The sequence below is a fragment of the Monodelphis domestica genome, chromosome 2 (assembly GCF_027887165.1).
Source record: "Monodelphis domestica isolate mMonDom1 chromosome 2, mMonDom1.pri, whole genome shotgun sequence".
Lineage (NCBI taxonomy): Eukaryota > Metazoa > Chordata > Mammalia > Didelphimorphia > Didelphidae > Monodelphis > Monodelphis domestica.
Genome location: NC_077228.1, coordinates 103,734 through 117,145, shown reverse-complemented (window position 1 = coordinate 117,145; position 13,412 = coordinate 103,734). Strand labels below are relative to the sequence as shown.

The 13,412-nt window shown below is 45.8% G+C and overlaps 1 protein-coding gene across 3 annotated transcripts in view; it reads right to left on the bottom strand.

Annotated features, from left to right (window-relative positions):
• LOC100617613 (zinc finger protein 420-like) overlaps nt 1-7,352 on the bottom strand; it is a 45,283-nt gene extending 37,931 nt beyond the window's left edge. The window contains exons 1-3 of one of the 3 annotated variants that reach the window (XM_056814876.1): nt 7,112-7,352; nt 6,137-6,250; nt 5,262-5,314 (exon numbers count right to left, since the gene is read on the bottom strand). In XM_056814876.1, the coding sequence (XP_056670854.1) occupies nt 5,262-5,294 (33 nt within the window). In that variant the 5' untranslated portion in view covers nt 5,295-5,314; nt 6,137-6,250; nt 7,112-7,352. The remainder of the gene's footprint in view (nt 1-5,261; nt 5,315-6,136; nt 6,251-7,111) is intronic. The other 2 variants (XM_056814875.1, XM_056814878.1) reach the window with 2 other exon arrangements.
• Between the last annotated feature and the right edge of the window lie 6,060 nt (nt 7,353-13,412).

Here is a 13,412-nt window from a genome sequence, read left to right as displayed (position 1 = left end):
TGAGCATCCCAATACTAGGTCAACAGTTTTTGTCACTTGTAAAGCTGTGGCAGCTATGCCTCTAAGACATGGTGGTACTTCTGAAGCTATTGGGTCCAGCTGGGCAGAATAATAAGCAACTGGGCACCATGAAGGTCCCAAAGTTTGAGTTGAAACACCTGAAGCTACTCCTCTCCACTCATGTACATACAAAGTAAATGACTTGTTGTAATCTGAGATGACTAGAGTAGGGGCAGACAGGATAGCCTGTTTTAGGTCTGACAGAGATGACAGGCATTCTGGCTCTAATTTAAGTGATTCAGGGACTAAATCCCTTGTTAGTACTAAAAGGGGTTTAGTAATTTCCCCATAGCAATGTATCCATTGTCTACAAAACCCTGTTGTTCCTAAAATTGCTCTTAACTGTTTCTTAGTGTTAAGAGAGCTCAAGTTTTGAATATTTTCATTTCACTTGGGAGAACTAGAACGGGCACCAGCAGTCAGAATGAACCCCAAATATTCTATTTTGGGGAGACACCACTGAACCTTATCCTTTGAGATCTTATTGCCTCTTTTATGCAGTTCCAAAAGAAGATGTTTACTATCTTCTTGACATGATTCTGCATTTGTTGAAGCCAAGAGTAGATTATCTACATATTTGATTAATTTATTGTTTTTAAATTTTATGTTGTCCACGCCTTGGCTCAGAATCTGTGTAAATAAATTTGGGCTTTTCATGAACCCCTGGGGAGCCGAATCCATTTATCCTGAGAGCCCTTCCAGGTGAACACAAAGATATGCCTGGAATCCTCATGTATGGGTATGGAAAAGAAGGCTGAGCACAGGTCCACTACTATGAAGTATGTAGCTGAGCTAGGAACAGAAGAAATAATAGTATTTATGTTGGAAACTACAAAGTGCCTCTTTATAACATGACTGTTCACAGCTCTCAAATCCCGTATGAATCTATAGACGTACTTGCCATTGGGGCCCCAATTTTGGTTTTTTAACAGGCAGGATGGGAGTATTGTATTCAGATTTACAGGGAATTATGATGCCTTGGTTGATCAATGAGTTTATTACTGGGGTAATGCCCTCGATTGCCTCCTTTGAGAGAGGGTACTGAGAAATGGAAGGAGGTGGGCTAGATTTAGTTTTAATCTGCACAGGAACAGTTGATTTAAGTAAGGCTAAATCAGAAGAAGATGTGGCCTAAGGAGACTCCGGTATATCTGTAAGGATTTCAAAGGTGGGAGGCTCTTTCACCTCCTGGCTCTCTGAGAGAAGTACAGGGAGTAAATTTAAAGATTTCTCAGGCACTTCCAATGACATAGAGCCGTCTGGGGCGCCAATTATTGTGGCCTGTAGTTTGCATAGTAAATCCCTCCCTAGCAAGTGTGTGGGGGATCCAGGCATTAAAAGAAAAGAATGTTCAATGGTTAGGGGTCTGAAGCATACCATGAGATGAGAAAGTTTTGGGTGTTCATGATACACCTACTACATTTAGAGAGCCAATAGTCACATTTTGCATCTAATTTGCTTTCCAAAACTGACCTAGATGTCCCAGTGTCCAAAAGACAATCATATTATGAATTTCCCAACTTAAAAGTGACATGAGGTTCCTTATTATGTGTGTGTGGGGGTATATAGGGATAATTGGAATTAAAATATCAGGGTCTGGAAAATCAAAGGTTTCACTCTTTGATTCCAAGGCTCTTAACACCCCTCCCCCCCAATCACAGCTTCATAAAGATGCTTGGGCAGTTTTTTGGGAACCCTCATGCTGATGGGGATTTTCACCCTGAGTATAGTGTGGATGAGGTCCATTTTTTATATATTGTTTATATAAAGCTAAAGCATTCTTTTACCACTGAACGACAACATTATTTATATGTTTATATATATGTTTTATATATTGTTTTTGGGCATTTTGTTGTGTATTATCATTTGCCTCATTTTGAGCACTGTCATCATTTTGATTGTCATTATGATTTCTATAGTTATTATTTCTAAAGTTGTTCTTATTTCTTTTTTCCCATAGCCAGCTCCTCCAGACCATCATTACATGGCCTCACTTTCCACAGTAAAGGCATGTTAATGATTTATTTGTGGATTTCTGCAAAGGGGCTATTATCTCTCCATGATTTTTCAGTTGTCCGTTTAACATTTCAATTTCTTTCTTTAAGTCTTCCACTGATTTACTGTTTTCTTCATGTTGTTTTGTATGATCCTTATAAACATAGATTGCTAGTCTATTCAATTCTTCCAGATCCATAGAGTTCCAGTTTGGGCAGCTAGTTTTAAAGCAGTCTTTTAGCACTGAACAATAATTCTTAACGAATTGTCTACGTATTTATCTAATGTCTCTTTCTCTGGATAGATCAAAGTCCATATATGTGTTCCCCACATCAATAAGTATGCCCATAAACTGAGATGGAGTCTCATCTATTTCTTTTTTGGTGCTTTCGAATTTAGACCATGAATCTGGTCTATCAGATCGCTCTCATGGCTGTCAATAATGCTTCTCTGGCCTGGTTTAGTTTTGTATAATATGGTTCAACATTGGGGTTCCAATGTGGATTTTCGGTTGGCCAATAATTTGCTCCCCTACCTCACTTCCGATTAGCCAGAGAGATGACTATTTTTCTGTTTGTCAGGAATTTTTCTAATAAAATTTCAACATCTATCCAAGTGGGGTCAAAAGTTTTGAATATGTTTTCCAATTTTTTTTATAATATTGGTTCTTTCTCAAACAGGGGAAGGTCTTTCTTGAATTTATTTAAAATTTCAGGACTGAAAGGTGCACTGTGTCTTTTAGATACCAAGTTCCTATTTTTATTAAAAGTCAGTACTTCCCTTAAGGGAAATAAATTGCTATCTGAATTATCTGGTCTTCTTGTCTCTAGGGTTCTTGCTCTGTTTTCAATGGGGTAGGTAAGAGAAGGGGAAGGGGTGGGAACTGAGGGGGAGGGGCTATGGGCCCCAAGTGCCAGAAGGATGAGAGGTAGGAGCAGTCTGAGAAATAAATTGGGCAGGGTGGGAGGCAGCATGGTTGAAGGAAGGGGTGGGATGGTTAGGAGTGGAGGGGGTTAAGGTAGTATGGGCAGGGCAGGCAGCAGGGGTGGGGGGGTAGCTGGGGTGATGGGGGGGTTTGGGGGGGTGGGGGTAGGGATGGAGGCATCATGGGTAGGGGTGGGGGCTAGGGCCATGGGGGTGGGGCAGGAGGCATGGGCAGGGGGAGGGGCTAGGGCAGAGGGGGCAGGGGAGGAGATATGGGTAGGGGAAGTGGCTGGGGTATAGGGGTTGGGGCAGGAGGCATGGGTGAGGAGAGGGGTTAGGATAGAGGGGGCAGAGCAGGCAGCATAGGTGGGGGGAGTGGCTAGGGTGAGTGGGCAGGGAAGAAGTCATGGGCAGGGGGAGGAGTGGGTTGGTTAGGAGTGGGGGGGGGCTAGGGCTGAGGGGGAAGGGCAGGAAGAATGGGAAGAGGGAGGAGTGGGTTGGGTAGTAAGGGGAGGAGGAAGTTGGGTATAGGAGGGGACAGTTTGAGAAACAGGAGTCAAATTGTGTAGAGTAGGGTGGGACACAGATTGTGATAACACAATGAAGTGTGGAGAGATATATCACTCCTATTCTAGGATATTATTGAGTTCCTTTTAATTCTTTTCATAAAAGCCATGATTTCCCCCAAACTTTCCTTTATAAACTCTAGCTGAGTGTTTTGTTCTGCATATAATTGAATAGTAGAAGGAAAAATATCACTGAGCTAGCCCAACGTCTCTGATAGAGAGGCCGGAGAGAGGAAGTGATGCAAAATATATAGGCAGTTCTTTACATCACTTCCTGCATCTCACATGTACCGATGGTAGCTTAAGCTTGGCTTAGAACAGCCCAGGGAGCCTGCCAGTTGTTTCTGAATTGTCACTTGCTAGCACATGTTGGTCATAGGTCATCCTCCTCACAGTTAATCCTTAAGTGGGGGTGTATACATTACTGGTTGCTAGAATTCAAAAGCTGAGGCAAGGTGGAATAAAACTAAAATTCACACTTAAATTTGAAAAATTAGTGAGGCTGGAAAAAAGGAAAGTAGGCTTTAATACAACCACTCTCTCTCTTATGAAAAAACCCGCTGAGCTGACTCACTACCTTTACTTTGGAGGTCTAGCCATTTTTGTTGGGAGAGATCAAAGCAGGGCTCCTTTCTCCAGGTTTTTCTGACTACTAGTTAAGAGCAACCCAGCCAGCTAGTACTGCCATCAAGGGTCTGCTAATTGAGTTGTTTTCTCCCTTAGGCAAAGGAGTTTTGGAATAGCTTCCAGAGCTAAGACCTCAGGGCCCCACCACTAAGATTAAAAACAGCTGTGTTCTTTATTTTTGGGAGAAAGGGAAAAAAAAAAGTTTTTTACTCACCTGATCCAGTACCTGTGTCTTGAATAGCTGAGAAAGATGTTTAAAAGACTGACTTGAGGAGGTAATAGAGAAAGAGGAAAGAAAATTCAGGGAAATTTGAGGGTATTCGTCACAACCTTTGTGGATTTTCACCTCCTGAACTAATGATTCTTGGTCAGAGCCTTCCCTCTCATAATACCTCCCCAAAACATTTCCTAGAGCTTATTGGTATACACATGGCTACAGGCATATCTCCTCCATCAGACTGGGAAAGGATCTGGAGGACATGCCATGTTGTTTTTTTCCCTTGTTTTCCATAGTGACTGGCACAGAGGAGGGCTTTTCTATGTTCTCATTGACTAGACCAAATAAATGTTAAAGAGCGAGAATCCAGACAGACTTGGGAAGACTAGTATGTCTAGGAGTTCAGACACTTGTGAACAGGTTTTCCTGGACCTACAGTAGCTACATGGAAGAGCTTGGTAAAAAGAAACAAAGAGAAAGAAAGAAAAAGGGGGATTCTGTGTGGGGTGTGTGTGTGTGTGTCTGTGTTGATAGCTAATCTGAAAGAGAGCAAAGACATGATCCCCAGCAATAAAGACTGAGGGAAATGGTTGTGCTTGTCAGTCATTTTAATGAAGGAGAAATCAAACTTGGAAGGTCAGTCATTCTGGGGGAAGCGTTAGCGTCTGAGACACCAAAGTGCCAGTGAATCATTTGAAAACGCAGTAGGAGAGCAGGAAAGGGTTGTTCTTCCTGCATTCTGTTTCAAGTCTATCTCATGTAAGAAATGATCTCTAAGGAAGCTATTGCCATCTTCATAAGAAACCCTTTAAGATGAATGAAGTTCCCTCATTGGCTGATGTTGGTCGAATCTGTGGACGAAACACACTCACCTGGGCTGGACGTCTGTCTCTCTCCAAGGCCATTCTCCCTGACTCCGGGATCCCTGTAGAGGTAGCAAAGTAGCCCCAGTCACTCCGTTTTGCAAAATTCCCGTCTTTCCCACGATGCCACCTCGATGCTCAAAGCAACCCATTAACTAGACAAGAGACTGATTCTTTGATTTAGGGAAGGTTGGGGTGTATGTATGTGTGTGAGTGTGTGTTATTCTGGAAGAGAACTGCCAGGAATGAGGAGTGGAAATCTGAAGAGTGGGTAAAAAGACAGGTTTCAGCTTCCTGGCAGGGAATGGGGGTTGGATGGTTGTGACAGAAGTGGGAGCAGAAAAATCAGTGAAAGGGCTAAAATGGCAAAATAAGGGAGAAGTTTTTAATAACAAGTTTTCATGAGAATATAGTAGAGTTGTAAATTAATATTATCCCTTTAAGCCAGAGAAAAATAAAACCTCTATTAGCTTTTAACAATGAACAGTTTAGTTTAATTAAAATAGAGATAGTAAAAGAATAGAGTAAAATGGATATAGTAAAGGAGAGAAATATAGTAAAGAGGTAGAGAAAGAAAATTGTCTAATGTCAATAGTATTTATTCTATAACTCCAAATAAGTAACTATAATTACTACCTAAAACTGCCTATATCTCCCTATAAGAACAACCACCCCACAAAGGTCCACTAGAAAGACAGAAAAGAGGAAGGAGAGATTACTAATCTTATACCCTATAAATATACCTAAAATGCCTCTAAGTGTCTTCTGAGGCCAGTTTCTTCTGCCAGGTACAACCCAGGCCTAATCCAACCTACTCTCTTCACTATAAATGACTCACTAACTCCCAACCTCCCTAAAATAATGCATAGCCACCACTTACTCACCCCTTCAAGCAGTTTTCTATAGCAGCCCAACTGTCAGCCAACTGTCAGCAGCTGCTTGCCTCAGAGACAGACCTTCTGCTCTCTAGAGATCCCAGGCAAAAAGCCCTCTAAAAGCTAAAGGTAAAAACCCCTCTCAGTAAGCTCAGGCCCGCCTTTGTATTCCAGCAGCCAACTTCCCCCAACTGCCAGGTGTCACTGGCAGCAACTGACAGCCTGCAACTGATGCTGGCTCAGCAGGGGGCTCCCTGGTTCCTACTTCCTGTCACTGGGGGCTGGGTAATCCCTGCACGTGTCTATGGCAAGAGGACCTCCAGGTCCCATTCAATTAACTCCTTTTTCCATCGGGAAGGATGAGTGAGGGGAGGGCAGGTAGGGACTAGGAAGCAAGACGAGTTTCACACAGGTCATGGCAGGGAAGCCTCGAGCCTGGGATTGGGCTGCCTGACTCTGGGGAGTCGGAAGGGGGGCGGGGGGGGGGGGGGCAGGAGCCCGGGCCTCTGGCTCCTAGGAGCTGGGAGGCGGGACTCCTGGGTCCTCGGATCTCGTTCTGTCCCCAGTCAGGGTGTTTTAGCAGGAAACGAGATCCCAAAGGGGAAGCCGGCAGCCACAGCCGAACCCTCCCACAGAGCAGAGCAGCTCCACGGACACACCACAGCCTGCCAACGGCTGCTCATCCGGGCGCTGCTGCTCCAGGGTCTGTTCCTGCCCTGCCGCGCTCCTTTCCCGACCTCATCCAGCCCTGTCTAACTGCACAGCCGCGGCGGGAAATCTCGAGGGGCTCCCCATGAATGGGCGTCAGGGCGGCCCCCGCGGGAGCTGCTCTTTCCCCAAAAGACTCACAAGGGGGGGACCCCCCCCCCCGCCCCATCCCGGGCGATCCGCGCTGCCGGCGGCTGCCAGCTCGAACCCGGGGGGAAGGGAGAGACGCCCTCCGCGGTTCCCATCCCGTCTCCCGCCACGAGCTGCGCCCTCTACCTCGGGATCCTCCCCACTTTGGGCCTCTCGTCCCGCGGTGACAGTCGCTCCTTTCCCCGAAGTCCTAAACTAAGTAGCCATACTCAGCAGGAGGAAGAGAAGCATCCTAGGGTCACGGGAGGTAGGGCAGAGCAAGCTCCCGACTTCCTATTTCCCAGAGAGCTCTGCGCGGCCGGGGATTGGTGGGCTGGACTGCCCCGCCCTTCTCTGCCCCGCCTTCTCTCTTCCCTGAGCTCCTCCTCCCGCCCCACCCCCTCGTCCCCTCCCCACTCCCCCGGGGCCTGCCAAGCCCCCCCCCCCCCTTTCCTGGAAATGTTGGTCTCAGGGCTGCTCCTGCCTGTGCTCGCCCCGTTTAGGGCACTCCGGGTTTCTGGCTTTTGAGATGAAAGAAAAGGATCCCGGAGGCCTCAGGGGTCCCGAGTTCCAAGCTCTTTTTGGCTATAAAACAGTGTGGGGGAGGCAACAATATTCTCTTCTCCTCCCCCTAGCAGAAAAAGAAATAACCCGAGCGGGGCCAGGCTCGGGAGAGGCACCTAGCGGGGGAGGGCTGTGGGGTCTGCAGCTGGATGGGGAAAAAGAACCACAGGCAGAAGAGGAAAGCCCCGCCCCTTTTGTTCCCAGCCCTAGCCCCGCCTCTCCCGGTCAGCTGTCTCTAGCCCCGCCCCTCCTGGTCCACCTTCTCTCGTCACGCCCCCCTCCGGTTACCCCAGCAACAAAGACCCTGGAAAGCCCCTTCTTAAGTCTCTGGATTCAGGCAGACGTTCCCAGTCCGGGTGTTGCTCAGAAACTCGATCCAGGAAGGGAATCCCCGGAGCCGGAGCCTGTCTGGAGCCCTCGAGGACAAGCCGAGGTTTCAGCCTTCTGTCTGGGAAGGGAAATGCGCCGGCCTCAAGGGGTCACTGCCGGCCGCCCTATCCCCGCGGTGGGGTGAGGATGCACTCTAGCTCCGCCCTCCCCCCTTGGGGCAGGCTAAGTGGAGGGAGTAAATGGAGAAGATCTGAGGAGAGGGGAAACCCGGTTCCGCCCGGTTCCGCCCAGGGACCCAGCTGGCCCTGTCAGTCCTGCAAAGCCTGTTAGGGAAGGGGGAGAGACAGAGAGAGACTGAGAGAGAGACAGAGACAGAAACTAAGACACACAGAGAGAGACAGACAGAGAGAGACAGACACACAGAGACAGAGAGAGACAGAGAGACAGAGACAGAGACAGAGAGAGACAGACAGAGATAGACAGAGACAGACATAGACAGAGACAGACAGAGAGAGACAGACAGAGAGAGAAACTAAGACACAGAGAGAGAGAGACAGACAGAGACACAGACACAGACACACAGAGAGAGACAGAGACAGACAGAGACACACAGAGACAGAGAGAGACAGACAGAGACACACAGAGAGAGACAGACACAGAGACACAGAGACACACAGAGACAGAGACAGAGACACACAGAGAGTGACAGACAGAGACACACAGAGAGAGACAGAGACAGACAGAGACAGAGACAAACAGAGAAAAAACTAAGACACACAGAGAGAGACAGACAGAGACACAGACACAGACACAGAGAGACAGAGACACACAGAGAGAGACAGACAGAGACAGAGACAGACAGAGACAGAGACAGACAGAGACAGATACACAGAGAGCGACAGAGACAGAGACAGACAGACAGAGACAGAGACAGAGACACACAGAGAGAGACAGACAGAGACAGAGATAGGGACAGAGACACACAGACAGAGACAGACAGAGACAGAGACAGAGAACTTCCTGCTCAACCCCTTATTGTACCTCTTGGCTCCCCCACCCTGTCCCAACCTTCCCAGTCACATTCAGGCCAACAGCAGGCCTGCAGGGACCCCAGCAGGGTCTGAGCTTTGAAGTAGAGGTTCCCATCAGTTACTCAGACTGTCACGTGTCCAGAGGAAATTCTAGGAAACTCCATGTTGGGGTTCCTCCCCTTGTAGCCTAGAGAGAAGAGCGAGATGGGATGTATAGTATTGACGTGGGATCTAGAAGCCCCCAAACTTGTAGCTGGGAAGATGGGATGAACTCTCCCTGTGCTGACTTTTGATTGAATCAACAGAAGCAAGTACACCCCTACTGAAGGTTAAAGTAGGGGAAGTCCTCAAACTACTTACTCCAGAGGTTACACCTCTAGAAACGACTGACCACCCCCTGGGCAGTCCTAAGCAAATTTAGAGACTACAATTGGTCCCCTAAAGGGGAGGAAGGAGCAGGAAGTGATGTGAAGGAGGGTCTTGGCTGGAACTTCCTGTCATGAGGTCTTCGAGCCTTTTTGAGGCTCTGGAGGCTGGTGGAGGACCTTCTTCAGCGAGGACCTGGGACTCTAGCATTTGGTAAGACTGATCTTGGAGCTTCCCCTTCGGACTACCACGTGGGTGAGTGAAAAGGCTGACTCCTTTCCTGGCTTCTGGAGAGATTGGTTTCTGGAGGAGGATGTGTGGTTATTTGCCCCGCCACCCTCTGGCTGAGGGCTAATTAGCCCAGCCTGGGTTGAACCAGGGGCCAGAGCAAACCCTGAGGGTGAGAAGCTCGACTGCTCACTCTGCCTTGTTTTACATTTCTCCACTTTACTCTTTCCCTCTATTTTGTAAACGAACTGATCAAAAGTCATTTTGGCGACCACATCCCCTTATATTTAGTCAAACCCCATAAATGGTAACCCCTACGGTGCCTAGGAAGATTTGATGGGCCCCATCTTTTAGGGTTAGCTTTGTTAACTGGGGAAAAATGCAGAACTATTAAATAGCTAGAAAACAGTCCACTCTTTAATCAGGGAAAGGGCTTCAGCGCTCCTCTAGGCCTCCACACAGAGCTGCGCTACACTCTGGTTGTTCTGGCAGAGCCAACCTCGCTAGATTGACAGCTCTGGGGAACAGAAGAATTTGGGGGACCTATATGCCATTTGGGGGATCCAGGAGCAGGGAAAGATGATTGACATTCCCATGGGTACAAGGAAATGGGAGTGCTGAAACTATCCAGACAGGATACACTCAAGCCTGGGAAAGGAATGGTAGCCACAGGTAAGTCAGGGATTCTTAGTTCTGGAGCCCCAAGGCAGCTATTTGTGTGAATTTTGGATTTACTCTACCCTGCTTAATCTTTAGAATTCTAGCAACCAGGTATACATACACCCCCACTTAAGGATCAAGTGTGGGGGATGATGGCCTATAACCAGCATGTGCTAGGAAATGACATATCAGAAGTAATTGACTGACTCCCTGGGCTATCCAAAGCCAAGTTTAAGCCATATGTGAGACATAGGAAGTGATGTAAAGAATTGTCTTTATATTTTGAGTCACTTCCTTGGTGAGGGACTTTTGGGACTTTGGCGGACTTTGGCGGTGGAGCTTGAGTTGGAGGAGCTGGAAATGTGGATCCTGTTACTACTTCCCTTAGGCGACCACGTGGTGAATGTTAAGACTGACTTCCCTTTCCCTTGACCCTTCTGAAGGTTCTAGCCTCCAAAGAGGCCCCTCATCTTGGAGGAGGCCTTCTAGCTGGAAGCTGAGCTAGATTTAATCTTCTGGAAAGTTCCCTTGGCTGAAAGGCCTCTGAACTCCCCCTGGCTCAGACCAGGCAGAGTAAATCTTTATCCTTTTCCTCTTTTTCCTTCTTCTTAATTTCTTCCTTCTATTTTAAATAAACCACCATAACATTCCATTCTGACTTGAGCATTTCATTGGGATTTAGAATTAAATCCCTGGTTACTACCTCAAATATATTTAGTCTCAACCCCTAAATTTACTCTTAACAGTCTGACTAATCCATGAGGGTTGTGACAACTACCCTCAATCTCCCTGAAACTTTTCTTTCCTCTTTATCTCTTTACTACCTCCTCTTAAGCCTACAATGAAAAGAGCTTCTGGATCAGGTGAGTATAAAGCATTTTTTTTTTCTTTTCTTCTTAAATTGAATTGAACACAGCTGTTTTTTAACTTTAAGCTGCAGGGTCCTGATGTCTTAGCTGGGGAAGCTGTTTCCAAATCTCCCTTCCCTTAGGGAACAAACAACCCAATTAGCTGACCCTCACTGACAATACTAGCTGGCTAGATTACTCTTAACTAGCTGTGAGGAAAACCTGGGACTAGTTGTGTTCACATCATTCCTGTGTTTGTCTCGGCAGATAGATTCCTAAGTATTTTATATTGTCTTGGGTGACTTTAAATGGAATTTCTCGTTCTAATTCTTGCTGCTGAGCTGGGTTGGAGATATATAGAAAAGCTGATGACTTATGTGGGTTTTTTTGTATCCTGCAACTTTGCTAAAGTTGTTGATTATTTCCACTAGCTTTTTGGTTGCTTCTCTAGGACTCTTTAAATAGACCATCATATCATCTGCAAAGAGTGATAGCTTGGTCTCCTCATTGCCAATTTTAATACCTTCAATTTCTTTTTCTTCTCTAATTGCTACTGCTAGTGTTTCTAGTACAATGTCAAATAGTAGAGGTGATAATGGGCATCCTTGTTTCACTCCTGATCTTATTGGGAATGCATCTAGTTTATCCCCATTGCCGATGATATTAGCTGATGGTTTTAGATATATACTGTTTATTATTTTTAGGAAAGGCCCTCCTATTCCTATGCTTTCTAGTGTTTTAATAGGAATGGGTGTTGTATTTTATCAAAGGCTTTTTCTGCATCTATTGAGATATGGCTTAGTCCCCTTTCCCATTATTTCCTCTCACTCTCTCTTTCCCTTTCCTTACTTCCTCATTTGTATTAATTAAAATCTCAATAAAACCCAGCTGACTTGGGTATTTTATATTTTGGGAATTTTCCCATGGTGACCACTTTATTTTTAATATAAATCAAGAAACTAAAAATTTATCTTTGCAGTTTTGGCAATTCACATTCTTAAACCCATATTTTCATGGTCACAGTTTATGGCAACCACTCTTTTGTCTGTAACACGAGACAAACACAGGAACGATATGAACACAACTACAAAACACTCTCCACATAATTAAAACTAGATCTAAACAACTGGAAAAACATCGATTGCACATGGGTAGGTAGAGCTATGTGAATCTTAAAATTTCTCAGACTCTACCTTGGAACATTATCTTAAGGTTATGGTTAAGGTTATTCCCCATTTAAACAATGGAGGTACTTGATCTACAGTAATGTCTTGGGAACTTTACATTACTCCACCCATACTTAGGCATACTTTAGGGGAAGATAAAGTTGTAAAACTCCTGACTGAACAATGAAAGCGTATTTCACTTATACTTATAATGAGGCCAAAACCCTAAGCTGGGTCTATTTTTAGATCTAATACAAAAGGGTGCTAAGTACCTATGAAGGTCAAATTAATCACTAAAAGGTCAGGCAACTCACAAGGGGCAAGCAAAGAGGTGAGAAGTACTCAGAAGGTATAATCTACCCAGAGAAGGTGAGAACTAAAAACTAAGGATGGGCTGTCCTAGGAAAAGTGTCTACTGTGATTGGTAGATGTGAAAACTTAGGGGAGGTGACACAAGAGAAATTTCTCTTTCCAAGGAGCTGTCTGAACCAGTTCAAGGGAGTTCCAGTTAGTTCAGCTTTGGAAGCTGAATTGGAGGTCAGGAGTCAGAGGAGGCTGCTGGGTCTCCGAACACTAGAGTTTTGCTTGGAAAGATCTTGTGGTGAGTGATTAAAGACTTGTAGCATTCCAAGCATATTCACATCTATGAAATATAAATGAGTCCGACACAAGGTTATACCGCTGATATTTGTGGGTGGTCTCTTGACCCGGCCACATGGCCGTTGCCTAAGACAAACTCATTAACATTTGGCTCGGAGTCGCATTCCTCTGAGAAAGTGCGGGTTGAAATCTACACGCCCAAAAGGTGTCACCTTCACATTGTCATCCAATCTGAATTATCTATGCTTTGTTATGTAGTTGCTCCGTGCTTGAGAGTGCCTCCCAAAACACGCTGTAATAAAAACAGAAGGCAGCCCTGTGATTGTTCTCTTGGAATCTTCTCTTCTCTAGGAATGTTTCCTCTCTAGAAAACCTTCTCCTCTCTTGAACCTCTAGCCTCTCTCGGCTTTGCATTCTCTACCTTAATCTCTTTCACTCCACGTGTTCCATTGATTCTCATATTTTCCTTCCAAGGAGAATATCATAGGGGTTTGCCTGCCCTATTTAAACACTGATTTGTCTGTGTCTGTCATTCTTCACCCTGGTTCTCAGATTCCCTGCCTCTCCTTGGGTCTCTTCCACAAAGGAGAACCCCTTCTTGTGGGCCCTGCTGGACAGGGAACCCACAAGACTGACTTAGTTTCTCTCTTAAAGT